The sequence below is a fragment of the Bradysia coprophila genome, chromosome II (genome assembly GCF_014529535.1).
Source record: "Bradysia coprophila strain Holo2 chromosome II, BU_Bcop_v1, whole genome shotgun sequence".
NCBI classification, from domain to species: Eukaryota; Metazoa; Arthropoda; class Insecta; order Diptera; family Sciaridae; genus Bradysia; species Bradysia coprophila.
Window position 1 is genome coordinate 3,515,959 of NC_050735.1, and position 16,754 is coordinate 3,532,712.

Consider the following 16,754-nt stretch of genomic DNA (forward strand, 5'->3'; position numbering starts at 1 on the left):
GGAAATTGCTTAAAAATGGGAAAACAAAGTTATGGAAATGATTCTGCTCGCTCATAGGTTGTCAACAATTGTAATAGTAATTTGGGTTGCATGTTGCATCAGCCAGCAATATACTGGTCTAATTGAGTAATGGTTTTTAGGAATGTATCAATATCATAACTTAAACAGAAACGTCATTGAAAATTCATTCCATCAGACAATGGGTACGTGTTTGCCTCCAAGTAATCTATATTGTCTTCTACAGCTGTTTATTTTTGTATGGGCGCTGGACGCTACAGATGTGACAGCTATTGTGCCTTATCTGGAGACAGACGTACCCGCCAGTGCATTTTTAACTTTATTCGAAAATTTGGTAAACTTTTCAGATTTTGTTCAAATGAATTGACCAAAAGTAGACCCTGATACAGGTTAGATACCTAACACTTAGAATTTTGCTTAAAGAATTGTCGACATTTTTGCACGGTCAATATTGTCAGGAACGAAATTATCGTTCAAAAAACTTCAACCTGACGACATTATCATTTTTTTTAAATAAAATATTATGAGCACCTGACCTGAGCAAAGTTGGTCTACTCAAAGGTAACATCGACTGGAGAATATTATCACCCAAAACGATATTATCGTTTTCATGAACGAAAATATCGCGCAGGACGATGTTATCGTTTTGTTAGACAATATTTTAAAATTTTACATTTTAGACGATATTGTCGTTCTGAGTGAAAATTTTTGGAACGATAAACCCAATAACATGACAATCAAAAATGATTTTAAACAGAATCCAAGTAAAGTATAAACAATATCAATAATCAATGAAAAAGAGCAATGAAAAACCAAAACCTTCAACTACTATGTAAGATGATTTTTAACGAGCTGCTTAACAACCCAAAGTCTGTCATCAAAAATATTTAATTCTGAAAAATCTCGTCGTGATGCTTCTCCAGTGTAAAGATAGGACAATTCTTCGGAATGTTGGTTTTGAGGTTTGGAAGATAGAAGACGACGATAGGAGTCGATGCGGTTACGGATCGATGTGAATAGAACTAATTCGTCGGTTTCAAGTCGTCTAGATTCCAAGGAAAGGATTTTTTGAACGATATTGTCCTACTATCTTCTAATGGTTCCTGACAATATTGACCGTACATAAATGTTCAGCAACCTTTTTAAAACTAGAAAATCCTCAAAATCAAAATCCCAAAAAAGACACAGGAAACTGAAAAATTCCTTGGAATTTCAAGTAAAGACAATCCTTCAAAATCAGTGGAAATCCTTAAAAATTCAACGTACGCTTCGATAATGCCTTCCCTTAAAATCAAAGAAAATCCTTAGAAATTCATTGAAAATCCTCAGAATATTTTCTTTTTGGAACGAAATCTACAAAAATTCGCCAATCCAGCACTCCACGAGAATGGTATATTATTTAGAGTAATTAGCGTTAAAAACTTACATCTCAAGAACTTTACGACTTCGGCTTTGGCGGCAATATTGTTCACTCGACACTTTTAAGCCAGACCGTAATGTAAAATAAGATACGATACACTATCAAAAATAATTCATTCAATCTATGCTTTGAGTAAAAGGTTCGTTCTGGTACCTTTAAAGCAGCATTGGTATAGCTAGGGCAGTACCATTTTATTTCTACCTAACAAAGCACTGTTCAACAAGTACGAAAATTAAATTTAAGCTAGCAAGTTCTCAACAAAAGCTTAACTAATTTGGCGCTTTTGCACTTCAAATCATCACAGTCTTGTATTCGCAACAAAACAAAATTCTTTCAAGTCGTTTACTAATGAAATGAGTCAACCAATCAACGATAATGAGTTGAATTACTCGTAATTAATATACGAGATTGAAACGAGTCATAATTATATCACTTTGGTGCTTTACCGTTTCTTGATAACGGAAAGCATACTCATTATATTATGCGTGGGAATGATTGTGCAAAATAGGTAATGTTTTCTTGCCAAAGTGAATGGTATTCAAAGCTTGTGTAAAGTTCTACATCATGACAGTGCATTCATTGAGATTTATATTCAAGTTGTTCTAATTTGTTGATGTGTTGGAAGTCGATTCGGGGACGGCACCGGCCGTTTCATTTCACATTTTATGATAAAGGGACAATTTACTTCAAAACCATGAATTCCTCTCAGAACTTTATACCACAAATGGTTTTTTGTCAGTGTCATGCTAAGGTAACTCTAAGGTATCAAGTGAAGATTTTGTTGCCAAATTCAGAAGTACCTTTAACACTCAATTATAGTATACAATCGTTGATACGCTTTATCTTGACGAGTGTTCACCTGTGATTGTATAAATATTGAACGATTCGATTTTATTGTTTACAGTCAAAATTCATCAATCGTAGTTTTAGGTTCGACAGTGTATTAGCTTCGCTAAATTTTTTGTGTCAAAATGTCTTCGAATTATTGGAATACTAACAACACGTTGGCGCGTCAAAACGATCCTTCGGTGCCAGAAGTTATTGGAGGTATAATTTATTTATACGCCTTTAGGTCCTTCAACGCTATAACATAAATCTATAATTTCCAGATATAACAACATTTCTTATGATCGCCCATATTCTCGGACTCATCATATTCCTGCTGACAACGACAAAATTTTTCGTCTTCGTAGTGACCATTTTACGAAATACTCCCAAACCATTCATCTCCCGCACGATATTCCTCTGCGGATTTTATAGCATTCTATCGGCTAGTGCCTATACATCGATGATGGTTCCAAGAGCGTTTCTCTTTTGTGATGGTGTAACGCTGGTAACGTTCGGTATCGCTGTGTACGAGTTCTTTTGGTAAGAGTAACGTGACAGAAAGAGTTTGGACGACGATTTGTGATTCAATTATTGTTATACAGTCTGTGTGTGGACTATGGCGGCGGGGAATCGAACTTTATTGTGAAAGCCAAAGACGAAACAGTGTTGACCATGCAAACGTTTCCCTTTTGCTGTTGTTGTTTATTTTTAAAGCCAATGAAAATTACCAAGTAAGGACAAAAGTGTAATTTAAGTGTTTTCAATGACATGATTATCGTCCAGATAATGATCACTTAACATCCAAAGATTCAAATGAACTAATGACTTTTTTTAGACGCAAGTTCACTGTACTCCGATTGATGCATCTCCAACTTCCTATTGCTCTGATGTTAATATATTTCGTCGTACTTGTAATTCAAATGGAGGACACGGTAAGACGTCTTGAAACCGCCACCATTTTTTTCAAAAATTAATCAATTTTCTTAGGCTCTCTACCACAGACTCAGCACTTTTATATTACCTTTCATCGGCATTGCTGCAATGATCTCAGCATGGGCAGCCGAAATGACGATGGCAATGTTCGTTAAGGTACTACCCGGCTTTAACATTAAAGTAAGTTTGTGACAGCATATTAATCCAGTAAAGGTTTATGGGAAAGACAAATGTTTTCAGCAAAAGCACATTTCCATTGCTCTCGTTTTGCTGTTTTGTAAATTCCAACCATTAATTGCTCAGATTGAGTTCTCCGTAAACGGGGAGTCGTGGCATCAATATCCCATTACGAAGGGTATTTTTAGCAATAGTGAGTATGAGTGTGCAATTATGATAATTGTTCCAAGATTACAATGCGTTTGATTTTAGCGATTATACAACTTTTAGTGCTCATTCAGATGTTCTTGTTATCAGTGTGGTCACACAACTCATACAAGAGTCCTTCGAAATATTTTTTAAAAAGTGAAACCAATAATGTGTAGAAAGCGAAGACAACACTGATTTTGAAAGTGTTAAGAACGCCCATGTAACTTCGTCATGAGAGTTAACATTTTGGAATTTAAATGAATTTAAGTAAAGAATTTACACCGAAATAAAATCCAGTTTTCGAATAAATAAAATCAAATTTTATTCAGGCTATGGCTATAGTTGGTCATATAATAACAGTAAACTTAAAAAAATAGACTAGCATTCACTGCAGTCAATATCTCAGTCATAATTCAGAAATCACCCTAAAGCAACAGCAGGCTGCACCACGGAAACAACCCCTTTGGAATGCACCAATGGACCACGCTGAACGACAGCATTGAAACCATTCACCGAATCAGCCGTATATATAACTGTTCGAACATTACCGTCCGGTTCCACAAGACTGTACGATCCCTTGACGACATCGCCATCACGAGATTCTTGTTGACTTTTGTAATCACCGGTCAACGAATCCTCAATGTTGTAAGCGTACGTGTATTGCGGGGCTGGATCGTATTCCGTGTGAATTGCTACTGGAGCCGGTCCAACCGCTTGCAACGGAGCGGCAGCATAATGATTGGGTAGAATCACTCCGCAACTGGAAATGGTTACGACAGCGAGGACTACGATGGTTTTCTATTGGACAGACACACAATATAAACGTCTCAAAGATTACTTTAGCAGATGAAGACATAAAATCGAAACAATCATCCAATAAACTCATGCAGGTACAGCACCTGATAACTGAATTAGATTGTATGTTTTGATTTGACGTTCTAAATGAAATTCTAAATGAAACCACAAGACGTACATACCTGAATAATCGTCATTTTCACTTGAATTAAAGTTTTTAGTTGTTTAAACTAATACGATGGACTAGTAATAATGTATTGAATGCTGTTGGTAATCCATCAACTCTTTATAAAGAAAATGGTAAGTCTTCACAAGAAGCCCCGCTCTAATCACTGTTCAAAAATTTCAGTCATTTATTCAAGAAGCGACAAACACATTGTGATGATGAAACGCCCGCCACCGAAAACAAAAATGTGTAACACTTTCTTCACATAACTAATTATTAATCGGCATAATCGAAAGTGAAAATAAAAATTATTTATTCTATGCCATTATCAGGCGATTGCGATTTTCCTGTAACCACGAAATCGAACAATTTAGTTTTTTGCATTTATAAATTGTCATACCTTATTACGTTCGCATACACCGAAACGATAAAGAAGAAAAAAAAGCGACAAAGCGCGTCGTTCATTATTAAAATTATTATACCTTATGTACCATTCAGTGCTTGTGAATACACCTCTTTAATGGTACGAAATGATCATGACGAACAAATTAATACGAGCACGTAATGTGAGTCATTCAATAAAAATGAAAGAAATAAAATCGATTTGTATCGGTTAATGTTTTACATGCAGTGATATGACCATCATTTACATATTGATAGCTTCATTTTCAAGCCTGACCGCTCGCGGTAGTATATATATATAGAACTTCTTGAATAAACTCAAATTCTTATAATCTTTCAGAAACGGGTGATCGTCTGTTATCGACAGTGGAGACAAAAATATAAGCGATGACCTACGGTTAATGTGGTCTTATATAGTTGTAAAATTTTTTGTTTAACAGATGAAGTAAAAGATTTGGTGTTAAACGCAAGGCCAAAAATTAAACAAAAGAAGTAACAGATTTAAAAATCATTCGTTTCCTGTTTCTAGAAGGTTTATAAACAGATATTCGTCTCATAATGTATGATGTTTGATTGGCCAATCAATTTACGAGAAAACATATTTCCAATTTAAGTTATTTAATTTAACAAATCGAACAATTTAACACTCAGCGATTAACAAACGGATAATATGAAACGGCAGACAGAACCGAGTCTTTTGATGCTGACTCAATTAAAAATCGATGTAATGAACACATCTACTGGCCGACGCTCCACATTTAGAATGATCATGTATTCGATTCTTCAAAATCTTTCTCCCAATGAAACTTGTTTCGGCCATGTATTCCGATATCCTTTTACTGTAATCGCTTTTATACCGTCGAATATTTCCCCTACCACCATCTTTAAACGCTCGCAGCAAATCTTCCTGAACTCGTTGGCAATTCCTGAAGTAGGTATGACGTTCAGCTATCGTTCGATTATCACAATAGCCCAACACTTTATCACCACTGTCATTGAAATGATAATGATACATCGTTTTCAATCGAGGATTCACTTCATAGTCTCTGGGTATTACGGGTCTTTTCGGTACAACAACAGTTTCTTTCAATGATATGTTCGTTTGATTGCACTGGTCTGATGTGGATTTCATTGGCGGTATGACGCGTGGATTGATAGTGCCTCCCAGTGGAGCGATTCGGGTCCATTCTTTTTCTGCAGGTTGATTGGGTGGAAGAGTTCGGTTAATACGACAGAATTGCGATTCGTTTGGTGGACAAACTGAATGTTCCATGGCTTTGATCATTTTATTTTTGCCTAATTTAAGTTGTAATTTGCAGATAGTTTCACAAAAATTTGATGGAAATTTTAGTAAAACTTGCACAGACAAGAAATGGTGCGACTTCACAGATGGAGATTATTTTTTTACTTTGAAATTGTAATACAAAATAAAAATCAGAATACTCGATCTTCGACCTGCGATTTTGATTTGGCATGAAACAATCTAACCTTTATCGCTCAACTTTTTTTTAAAGAATTTCACATCACATTTTGCAGATAAGAAAGTTCAACATCAAGTTTGACCTTTCAATAAACAATTATTATGTTTCGCTTAGATCTTTAGCGGAAGATTTTTTCTTTTAATATAATTAAAACTGACCCTACACAAAAGCGATTCAAAGCTTGATCTTGATCGATTTACTTATTTTGAAAGAAGTTCAAGTTCAAGTTAAATATGACGATTGTTTCGTATGAACAATTTAAGAAATTAGCCGCTGCGTATATAATGTCAGTAAGGCAGTATTGACGGAGCTGTCGATTTGATTTTATCTAGATCTGACACACTAGCGCTATGGAAAGATGTCAAAAATCATCACAGCGTTAATTAATAAAAAAACGTAAGATTACATCACTGACTGGCATGGTAAACTGGACAAACTGGTATGATGAACTTATAGACATATATTTACGGTGTCTACGATCTACCATTCGGTTTCGCAACTAGACTTAGAATAGTCAATAATCATTCAGATTCAAAATTTTACTGTTCTCTACCGAAATCACGGTCAATGCAAACTCAAACATTTCGTGCGATAGTTATTGTGCTGGTGATTGGATTAATAAACAATCATCAAACAAATTCAGCGAATGTATTGGCCTTTATTACGGACCATAGTGCATCCCATTGCATTATAATGGACGCGTTGATGGCAGCTTTAGCAGAACGGAATCATAATGTTAGTAGACCAAAAAATAAATTGAATTTCTTTGAAACTTTTAGAGAGACGATATGACAGCTACTGATATTCCAGCTGGCATAATCATCTCTCAAAGACCACTGTACATAATACAAAATAACCTTACAGAACTGGCTAGACATCTGTTCTTGACAATGACGAAAAAATAAGCAGTGAGCTCTAGCTGGTGGTGTCTTACAAAGCAAAATGTATGTTAGAACAAGTGAAGTAAAAGATTATCAAACCATCGCACTGCAAGCATGAATGATTGTCGTGACAGCTGCCAAGTGTACTATTTTGAATGAAATTTTTTTCCACATTTTTTATAGTGCCAAAAATTGTACACGGTGGGGTTGAACAAAACTTAGATAGAGTCACGACACCACCTCTGATTTTTTTTTTCATGTTCTGGTTGGGGGACTCGAGTACTGCACGAAACTGTATTGAAATAGATTCAAAAATGTCGAAATTTCGACTTTAGCTGGTGGTTGCTTCGTGGCCAGGTTGTTGAGAGAAGCAATTTTGACACGAATTAACTTACAATTAGTCCCTCTATCCGTTGCTATAACAATCTGTATTTAAATTGACTCGTGGGTCCCGCACGGCCACGTGTGCCGGTTCTGAATACAGTTTCGTGTAGTATTCGAGTCCCCCAACCAGAACATGAAAAAAAAAATCAGAGGTGGTGTCGCGACTCTATTTAAGTTTTGTTCAACCTCACCGTGTGTATGTTACATTGTCCAGTATCAGTGCCAGGACCTATATTAAGGAATTTAATTTCCAAAAATTTCCAAAATTTCACAAAAATTCTCAAAATTTCTAAATTTTGTTTTCTGATAGATGTTATTCCAAAGTAATCGGTTAAGCTCAAAGACACAAAAACAACTAAAAAGGCAGTTTCAACAACATTTACGATGCAATATGTTGTGTTTTTAGATAAAATGACGAAAAGTGATGGCAAAATTTGAGAATTTTTGGAAATTTAATTTCCTTAAAATAGGCCCTGATCAGTGCTCTATTTGGAGTACTACTCATGCTTGAAGTGCGTTGAACAAACACTTGGCGGTATTTTGAACGAAAGAAGTAAAAGATTTTATCTATAATATGGTTACTGCATGTTTAATGTTTGAGCCTTTGCGAAATAGGTTGGCGGTGACGCTGCTTTCTATTTCTTTTATGAAATAAAATTGCCAACAAAAAATTTTCTTTTTATTCAACTTGATTAATTTGCGGTTGCAGGTTACCATGGTCTCACTATGTTCGATAAAGGGCAATAATAAGAAAGAAACACCCAACTATCTACAGTTGCAATTAACGGAAAAGAATCTTTATCTCCGAGACTTTCGTAACGAAGTGAAGAATAAGATAAAAAATTCACAAAAACAATCCACTCGATTCTCCGATGCACTCAAAGGAATCGAAATAAATGTACAATCAGCGCATGATGCATTAGAAGATCCTATTACCAGAAGTCTATTGGACAGTGGCCAGCAATTCGATCTGTTCATATTGGGATGGTCATTTAATGATTTTCTACTTGGTCTTGCAGCCCATTTTAAATGCCCTTCAATAGTACTCCATACTGTCGCAACGACAAAAACGATAAGAGATTTTGTGGCCAGTCCTGCAGCCTTTCAAAGTAATTATGCATCAGGAATCGTTCATGGACAAACGGAAATTACGTATTGGAAACGGATTTTGTTCTTCTGCGAACATGTCATAGAGTTTGTCATGGTTCACTTCTACGATCACTTTTCCCTTCGGCCGTATTACAATCGCCACTTCCCGGCAACAAAAGGCTATCCATCATTCGGTGATGTGAAGAAAAATGTTTCGTTGGTGTTTGTCGGTCATCACTTTTCGCAGGGTGGTATAAGACCTTCAGTGCCTAATTTAGTTGAAATTGGCGGAATTCAAATTAAAAGCAAATCGGATCCATTGCCACAAAATATTGAAGAATTTTTTACCGATACGAACGACCACGGAGTCATTCTATTCAGCTTGGGAACGAATATTAACAGTGCAGACTTCTCACCAGAAAAACTGACATCTATTCTCAACGTTTTTTCATCGATTGATCAAAAAGTGATCTGGAAATGGGACGGTGATGAGATACCACTAAACACACCGAAAAATGTGTTGATGGAGGAATGGATACCACAAGCCGACATATTGGCTCATCCAAACATTCGATTATTCGTATCTCATTGCGGTCTGGGTAGTGTAACCGAAGCAATGTATCACGCTGTTCCAATTTTGGGCATACCATTCATATACGATCAACATATCAATGCCGTAAAAATCGCTGAAGAAGGATGGGCCATCCATTTACCATACGACAACATAACCACCGAATCATTTTCTTCAGCTGTACAGGAAATGCTGACAAATCAAACGTACGCGTTAAGAGTAAAACATTTATCGACATTGTATAAGGATCGACCGCAAACGGCTTTAGAAACGGCCGTTTACTGGACAGAATATGTGATACGACATCGCGGAGCTGCACACATGCAGTTTCCGCTAGTTCACATGAATTTCGTTCAACAAAATTCGTTGGATGTGTTGTTGTTTTACGTGGCTGCAGTGTTTTTGTTGTACAAAATTTGTAAAAAGTTGCTGCAAAAACGATCACTTTGGATCATTTTCGTTGCATTTTTCAACATCGACACAGTTTTCGATTGGGCGGATATAGATATTTCGATGTATTAAGGCCAGGTTATGCCCGCTAACATTCGTGCGACGTATACGACCATAATCTTGGCCTAATAATAATTGTAAGTGCATAATCATCAGCTGTCCGAATATCCGAAGTTTGGAACGAAGGATATTTTTTATTGGAATATTAAACGCAAATTGTTTTCATTCCTTGTGCATCACAAACAACTTAGAATTGCATCATCTGTGAAATAGTGTGTATAATCCTTAAATCAACATTTTTTCTGTAGTTTAAGTCGATGAGTAACGCAAAATCAAAGAAAATGAATAAATATTACGCTCTAATGGTATACGCGCTCGTATATCACATCGAATATCTTATTATTGTTTATCTACTGAGTAATCAACTTCTGGAAATGACATAATGCTAATCCTGAAATAAAATCTAGAATTTCGCAAACATCTGAAGCCTTAAATAAACATCTCAAAGCTTAACTTCCAGGGCGCATCTCTCGTAAACAGCGTCGTTAGCAAAACAATGCACATTTCATAGATAAAATGAATTTAGAAAAATCAAATTCTTATCTCTATGAATGAAAATGTGGAAAAAATGCTTTGACTCCTTTTCGTATAAAACTTGAGAATCGAGAGCAATGGAAATTAGTACATTTCGAGAAGCAAACGATTGCTGAATTTAAATTCGAACATTCAGCTTTACAACGACCCAAAAAATATTTCCAAATTTCAAAATGAATAAATCAGTTGGAGTGTTTGTTTTACTGATATTGTCAGTTAGTTGCTGTGCGACACAAGTGAGTGCACCTCCAACTGGAGGAATTTACCGATTTATCGACGAATTTATCGATTTATTTTGTATAGAATCAAAAGGCTTTAGCTTTGTAGCAAGCTGTGTTAATTAGTTAGCTCCAACAATGCTCTACTGTTTTACAAACGAACATTTTTTGATAAAATCAATGAAATGTGTGGGTCGGTAAAATACACAGAATCCGGGCGAAAGTGTCAGCCTAATTTAATGTTCTGTTCTGCAGAATGAGTCTAGGGATATATTTTGTAGAGAGTTTCATATTTTGCAGCTACACTGATAACAAAATTTCGTCAACATACGTCCAGTATGTATGAAATGGCTGGCAGACAGCATCATTTCTGCCTTACTTCGGATATGTATATTCCAATATCTATTAACTGCTAAATTGATAATCCATAATCCCTGACTTTCACAAAATTTTCAACTTCATGCCCATTCAAAATACAATATTTCAGTCACAATTTGGTATGCTGCCGATGGAACCAATGGAATTTGTAGCTTTACAAGCCATCAACAATATGACGGAAACATCAGCAAATATGCCGGAAGATCTACAACAAGCCCTTGCCCAGTTGCGTGAAACAACGACACAAGGATTCGAGAACTGTAACGAAATTCAGACTACCACGATGCTGGTGTGGCAATACAAGAAATGTGCCGCGTTACACTTGCGTATGGTCACAATGACATTAACAGCTATTCAACGGGAAGCGGACGCTAGAGCTGCACTTTTAGCCAACGATGCTGAGGTGATTGAAGCATAATGTTTGGTCTGGATTTGATGTAGTTCAGTGTTTCATGTAGTTGACTTATGGTAGATAATAAAGGATTAGCGAACTGAAATCATCGATTTTGTTAATAATTTTGTCTTTAACTGAATTGACTTGCCAATTTCGTAAGATAAAACCGAAGCTACGAATGCAAGTTCTATTATTAATCTATTACCAACAACGACTTCAGGACTTGCTTCAGGAACAAAGACAAGCTCAGAAAAAGAATGTTGAAAAAATGAAGTAAAAGATTTGAGATCTATATCCTGAAAATAATTGGAACAAATGAAGTAATAGATCCGATAGTAGTAGTGGTGATGTTATGCTTGCCGTCTGTGAAAGGTTAAAAAAATTCCACCAACAGTTCAACAACTCAATTCCGTTTTCGCTACGATTTTACCCGAAATGGACAGAAAAATTTCGTCCAGCTAATCAAAATTAACGCGGATTCGTTGCTGTTAAGCTAACACACCCAGCGACATTTTGATCTAGTTAATTGTGTACACATTTTTACACGCACTAATCTAATATAACAACGAAATGACATAAGTCTCTGTCGTGGATATCGCATAAGTTTTTCTACCTTACATTAAATGGCCATATTAAATGATTGGGTGTGTCGTTTCCAATTCAAATTGGTAAATCTGTCTGATGTTGAATTGTAATTATTTTGTTCTAGCCAATTTTTGATTTATTGCTATCGGAGAGCACATTTTATATCAGCGTGTACCTTGAGGTTTGCACTTTCATTACGTCACGGTTATCATTAACTGCAACTAAATCTTCAATCTATGAAGGAACGAAAAGAGTCAATGTAATCAGGTGATGCCAATTCCACTTCGACTCTTCGATTATTACGGTTTTATCAAATATTAAAGAAACCTGTTCGAATCACTAAATCCCATCTAGAAAAACTGTATAATTTATATTATTACGCATGGTAGAGGATAGCGGGCGGTTTGAAATTTCAATTCCCGACCGCGACTGATAGTATGTTAAAGTACACCCGAAATATTTCAGTTATATCATCAAGCAGTCGTTTTTCGGGCGGGCCAACAAATTTTCCATCATAAAGCTACGTGTCATGGTAAGGGAAATTTCTTTAGTGCAGACGAGTGCTAAGTACGAGAAAAGCGGGCATTGGACTGGTACTAAATTTTTCGGGTTAACATCAAAACATTTGCGGGCTTCGTGCATGTAAGATTAGATCCGACGGCTCACCTCAAACGCAGATAAAACTGGAAAGTTTATCAAGCGTTATTAAATCGAGAGATGTTAACTCAGAAGTGCAGAATTTATTTCTATTACTTCTCGAGACCGTAATTACTGTTGCCATTAATTCAGAGGTTTAAAGGGATCTTTGGTAATAAGCTGGGCAAACTACCCATCAAATGCTAACTCATAAAAACATATTTCTCCCTCGGGACTTCTAGAACTTCTGTGAATTCGATAGGTCAAAGGTTAATTGCGTAGTGTTTCTCACGTATTGAACGGTGATGCGCAACGATATTGTAAAAATTGTCTGATGTGTAATCTAGTGGAGAGCAACGTACCGATATTACATTTTTCGTTATTAGAACTTTGGTCGGAATAAATTGTCTCGTATATTTCAACCGAATCGGTTGGAGTTCAAATTTTTACTGAAAATTCTTTTTCACAAAGACCTAAAAGTAAAAGGGTCGACTATTGTTGGTCTTTTAAGTGACCTTGATATATGTTGTTCAAATGAATGATGAAATTCATGAAAATATTGAGGTGTTTGGACTCGAATTAATTGTCTTTTATTGCATCATAAAGTCAGCGACACTGGTTTTTAATTTCAGTGAGAAAGAAGTAAGGTGCAACAACAAATGAGTGTAAAACCAATTCAAGAAGTTAAACGATTAAGTTAAAATTAATACAAAAATTAAGATAAAATTTGAAAGATAAGCGACCTTTCGCCATGCATGTAACATAAGGCACACAGATTATTAAATGCAAATTGTTGCTCCCATTAAATGGCTTGCAGGTATATCATATGATATATAGCAACGTGCATTATATCTACGCACAGATAAATCAGGTATTGAAAAGTGTATTGTAATGAAAATACATTAAGAAAAAGAGCAGAAAAAAAATTTATTGAAAATTAAAATGACATGAATATTGGGTTCAGCCAATACTCTCTAGCCGCGCCAACGTACATTCGTTTAATGCCATTTTGTGTATATAAAAGGTGCAGATTTTGTTCAATCTGAATTCAATCCATCCAAGAATATCACACAGTACGGACATGGCTTTCAAAGTACAAGTGGATTTGAGATGCTGGTCGAACACTGTTATCTAAATATATTTTGCTTTGAATTGTTTTAGATATTCGTTCTAGCTGCCTTGGTGGCCGTATGCCAAAGCGTTGCCGTTTTACCCGGTGGACCAGTTTATGGCGGATACCCAGCTGTCGGAGTTGCTAAAGTGGCTGCCGTTGATGACTATGATCCAAATCCTCAATACAGCTATAGTTACGACATTCATGTATGGCAACGCTATTGAACAGTCGACCATATTTGGTATTAATCTAATTTATCCTACAGGATGCCATTACCGGTGATGCCAAGAGCCAACAAGAAACTCGTTCTGGCGATGTAGTAACTGGATCATACTCTCTCATTGAAGCCGATGGCACTCGTCGTGTTGTTGAATATACCGCAGATCCCCACAATGGTTTCAACGCCGTCGTTCACAAAGAACCAGTAGCAACCAAAGTTGTCGCTCCAGTTGCCAAAGTTGTATCGCCATACGGTTATGCAGCCCATGGTTATGCCGCCCCCGTTGCCAAAGTAGTATCGCCATACGGTTATGGTGCACCAGTTGCCAAAGTTGTATCACCATACGGTTATGGCGCTCCAGTTGCCAAAATCGCTTCACCTTTGGGCTACCCATACGGCTCACCTTACGGATATCATTAAAACGGATCGAAAAAATGTGTGATCACAGATCGCGAAATCAAATTGATTTGGAAGAGAAATTGGTCCCAACTAAGATTGTGGTATTTCAATGTGATTAAAAAGAAATGTGCGTGGGATAGATTTTCGAATTGGTTTGGTTTTCGTTTGATCTGCAAATATTTTGTATATAATTCTTGTTGACGATTGTGAAAAAGTGCCTAATTTAATGATATTAGCTTTAAGACTGTATGACCGTGAGACATTCAAATATACAAAAAATTAAAAAAAATGTAAGTTTTTCCAATTCAAAGTTAAAGAATTGAGTTAACTAGACCATGCTCCTTATCGTCACTCATTGGGTCACGGTTGTAATATTTTTACATTCTAGATTACAAACAGAACACCATTTGTTCTTCGACTTTGTTTATTGAGCGCACTAGATGGGTTCTAACGATTCATAAGTAATGAGGGTATCCCTAGTGTTATCTTAACCGACACATCGTAGAAAAGAAAAAATGGTTTCAAAATCGAGGCATTGGCCCAATGATGAATGTAATTGATTTTTTTTTGTTAGTCGGCCTAACTAAGCTGAAAATTTTACATGTCAGGCACACCAAAATTTCCAAAAATTTGTTTTTACCTGGGCCGTTCTAGCGCTCAATAGAACAAAAGTTTTTCAGTTTGAAAAATCTGACAACATTACACCAATCTCTATCCGTTACCCAATGCTTGACGATAAAACCTGTAGGCTTTGGATCTATACTGTAATATATCATCAAGAATTAGCATGTATTGCCGTCTTGAAAATACAATGGGTTTCCATACCAGAACTGGCGATACTGTGAATTTGAACTATTCCAAAGTGCATTTTAGTTTTTTGAAATTTTTTAATTTTTGCGCTTTTTTGAGGTAGTCCCGTCCTGTGGGCCTCGATAGCAATATCCTATGTCAACAAACTAAGCATTGCATGCACTTAATTTGAGAGAAAATTTTCTGAAACAACAACAAAACCGCAACTGTTGCCAATTCACAGTTGGTTCGGAATGGTTTAATATTTTATGATCCGAACAAACTACTTGGTAATGAAATTTACTTGAACTTTGAATGCGGCTAATTGATCTTGCCAGTGAAAGAAGTTAACACTTCAAATCATTATTACCAAGGTGGTATTAATTAGCGGTGCTTTGAAGCAACACTGCAGTGGACTGATCGATTGCGCATTACCAGAAAATACTCAGAAGATATTCATTTTAAGAGACTAAAAATAGTGAACGGAGTTCATTTCTATGCCATCACCATATAGCATACGATTCGTGTTCGTATACGCAGTACAACAAGTTAATTAGAAAATGTTATACGAACTCATATAATTACTGGTACATTCAATGATTTTGTTGTTTTTATTCATATGCCAATCCACCTTATGCCAAGAAGCGTAAAATTTTCTTATTTTTAATTGCCAGACTTAACGAAATGTTATGGGACATAAGCACGAGCGCGAAATTTTAATTGTTCAGCAAACAATAGAGATATCTGAAGACAAGAGACATCACAACCAAATTGACGCAAACAAAATCTGCGTTTTTGTTGAACTTTTTATTTTTCGTAAAAAAAAATAATCAAACTAGCAATGTACTCACTCATAACACCAAGCGCCACGCGATCCGTACAGGAAACGTTTCATTGTTTTCCATCGCCGTTCGATGCGATTGTCCAGCATTTTTTGCGAAGATGTTTGACTGCTCAATCGAGTAATTTCGTCGGTTTGTCTCAATCGCCATGGAACCAAAATTTTGTGTTGAAATTTACGGCGACTTTCCATCAGCTGTTTGGCTCGTTTCTGTGACGAAGCTTTGCACGCTTCATAGCATTCTGCCCAGAATGTATTTAGCGGTTCCCAGAGAGTTGACGATACTTCCGATTGATAGCCGTCGTGAAGTGGCTTTATCTGAACAAGAAAAGGAAACTCTATGGTTAAGAAGAATTGATGGTAGGAAACATAAAGACCAATAATAAATTCAAAATAAAAGTAATCGTTGTAAAGACTTCCATAACCATCCATTTATTGCCACCGTCACACATACAAAAATTGAAAATACATTCGAATGATGTCCTTAAAACTCTGTGGCGCCTGTTGCCTTTATTTCATAGAAGTCACTAAAAGACAGAATGCGCTCCCCATCTCTTATTAGCCTAAATTCTATTTTCCACCGTCCGACAGGAACTAAGGGAACACCGAAGGCATCATCATTTGAATTGGTAATTCTTGGAAGTAGGTATCGATGTCCCTACGAGTATTTTACGTTATTTTTACCTCAAAAGCAATGCCTTTCATACATACTTTCAGAGGGCATGGATCCACAATATTTCCGTAGACTCCTGCATTAATACGTTTCAGAAGTCCCTCATCAGCTAACTGAAAGAGTGACTGG

General features: G+C 36.3%; 6 protein-coding genes across 8 annotated transcripts in view; 4 read left to right on the forward strand and 2 right to left on the reverse strand.

The window, feature by feature from the left end:
• Positions 1 to 16,754, reverse strand: part of LOC119066458 (neurobeachin-like protein 1) — a 51,203-nt gene that overhangs the window by 10,625 nt on the left and 23,824 nt on the right. For both annotated transcript variants that reach the window (XM_037168974.1, XM_037168967.1), the window contains one exon: positions 15,963 to 16,270. In XM_037168974.1, coding sequence (XP_037024869.1) covers positions 15,963 to 16,270 — 308 coding nt within the window. The remainder of the gene's footprint in view (positions 1 to 15,962; positions 16,271 to 16,754) is intronic.
• Positions 2,343 to 3,850, forward strand: LOC119067109 (organic solute transporter alpha-like protein). The gene is made up of 7 exons (XM_037169881.1): positions 2,343 to 2,485; positions 2,548 to 2,806; positions 2,869 to 2,997; positions 3,102 to 3,198; positions 3,254 to 3,379; positions 3,440 to 3,569; positions 3,629 to 3,850. Exons 1-7 carry the CDS (start codon positions 2,410 to 2,412, stop codon positions 3,739 to 3,741), a joined length of 930 nt encoding a protein of 309 aa, XP_037025776.1. The 5' UTR covers positions 2,343 to 2,409; the 3' UTR covers positions 3,742 to 3,850.
• LOC119067264 (cuticle protein 19.8-like) lies at positions 3,863 to 5,188 on the reverse strand. The gene is made up of 2 exons (XM_037170146.1): positions 4,543 to 5,188; positions 3,863 to 4,363 (listed from the first exon to the last, which is right to left on the reverse strand). Exons 1-2 carry the CDS (start codon positions 4,555 to 4,557, stop codon positions 3,986 to 3,988), a joined length of 393 nt encoding a protein of 130 aa, XP_037026041.1. The 5' UTR covers positions 4,558 to 5,188; the 3' UTR covers positions 3,863 to 3,985.
• LOC119066782 (UDP-glycosyltransferase UGT4-like) lies at positions 6,888 to 9,907 on the forward strand. Of its 2 annotated transcripts, none has more exons than XM_037169445.1 (2): positions 6,888 to 7,144; positions 8,384 to 9,907. In XM_037169445.1, the coding sequence occupies exons 1-2, from the start codon at positions 6,977 to 6,979 to the stop codon at positions 9,854 to 9,856; spliced, it is 1,641 nt and encodes a 546-aa protein (XP_037025340.1). In that variant the 5' UTR covers positions 6,888 to 6,976; the 3' UTR covers positions 9,857 to 9,907. The 2 variants fall into 2 exon arrangements, with proteins under 2 accessions (XP_037025340.1, XP_037025348.1); XM_037169453.1 differs by lacking the exon at positions 6,888 to 7,144 and adding an exon at positions 7,185 to 7,353.
• LOC119067274 lies at positions 10,450 to 11,471 on the forward strand. The gene is made up of 2 exons (XM_037170154.1): positions 10,450 to 10,614; positions 11,084 to 11,471. Exons 1-2 carry the CDS (start codon positions 10,552 to 10,554, stop codon positions 11,390 to 11,392), a joined length of 372 nt encoding a protein of 123 aa, XP_037026049.1. The 5' UTR covers positions 10,450 to 10,551; the 3' UTR covers positions 11,393 to 11,471.
• On the forward strand, positions 13,401 to 14,611 carry LOC119067198 (larval cuticle protein A2B-like). The gene is made up of 4 exons (XM_037170033.1): positions 13,401 to 13,460; positions 13,614 to 13,682; positions 13,751 to 13,909; positions 13,969 to 14,611. Exons 1-4 carry the CDS (start codon positions 13,416 to 13,418, stop codon positions 14,341 to 14,343), a joined length of 648 nt encoding a protein of 215 aa, XP_037025928.1. The 5' UTR covers positions 13,401 to 13,415; the 3' UTR covers positions 14,344 to 14,611.

What these genes read in the sequence shown, in the direction of transcription:
- LOC119067274 (XM_037170154.1), top strand. Translation starts at nt 10,552, where the DNA reads ATGAATAAATCAGTTGGAGTGTTTGTTTTACTGATATTGTCAGTTAGT. An exon ending in TTAGTTGCTGTGCGACACAA is followed by an intron (nt 10,615 to 11,083) that starts GTGAGTGCACCT and finishes ACAATATTTCAG; the next exon opens with TCACAATTTGGTATGCTGCC.
- LOC119066782 (XM_037169445.1), top strand. Translation starts at nt 6,977, where the DNA reads ATGCAAACTCAAACATTTCGTGCGATAGTTATTGTGCTGGTGATTGGA. An exon ending in TAGCAGAACGGAATCATAAT is followed by an intron (nt 7,145 to 8,383) that starts GTTAGTAGACCA and finishes TTGCGGTTGCAG; the next exon opens with GTTACCATGGTCTCACTATG.
- LOC119067198 (XM_037170033.1), top strand. Translation starts at nt 13,416, where the DNA reads ATGATATATAGCAACGTGCATTATATCTACGCACAGATAAATCAG. An exon ending in TCTACGCACAGATAAATCAG is followed by an intron (nt 13,461 to 13,613) that starts GTATTGAAAAGT and finishes TGTATATAAAAG; the next exon opens with GTGCAGATTTTGTTCAATCT. An exon ending in GCTATAGTTACGACATTCAT is followed by an intron (nt 13,910 to 13,968) that starts GTATGGCAACGC and finishes TTTATCCTACAG; the next exon opens with GATGCCATTACCGGTGATGC.
- LOC119067109 (XM_037169881.1), top strand. Translation starts at nt 2,410, where the DNA reads ATGTCTTCGAATTATTGGAATACTAACAACACGTTGGCGCGTCAAAAC. An exon ending in GGTGCCAGAAGTTATTGGAG is followed by an intron (nt 2,486 to 2,547) that starts GTATAATTTATT and finishes TATAATTTCCAG; the next exon opens with ATATAACAACATTTCTTATG. An exon ending in AAGCCAATGAAAATTACCAA is followed by an intron (nt 2,998 to 3,101) that starts GTAAGGACAAAA and finishes GACTTTTTTTAG; the next exon opens with ACGCAAGTTCACTGTACTCC.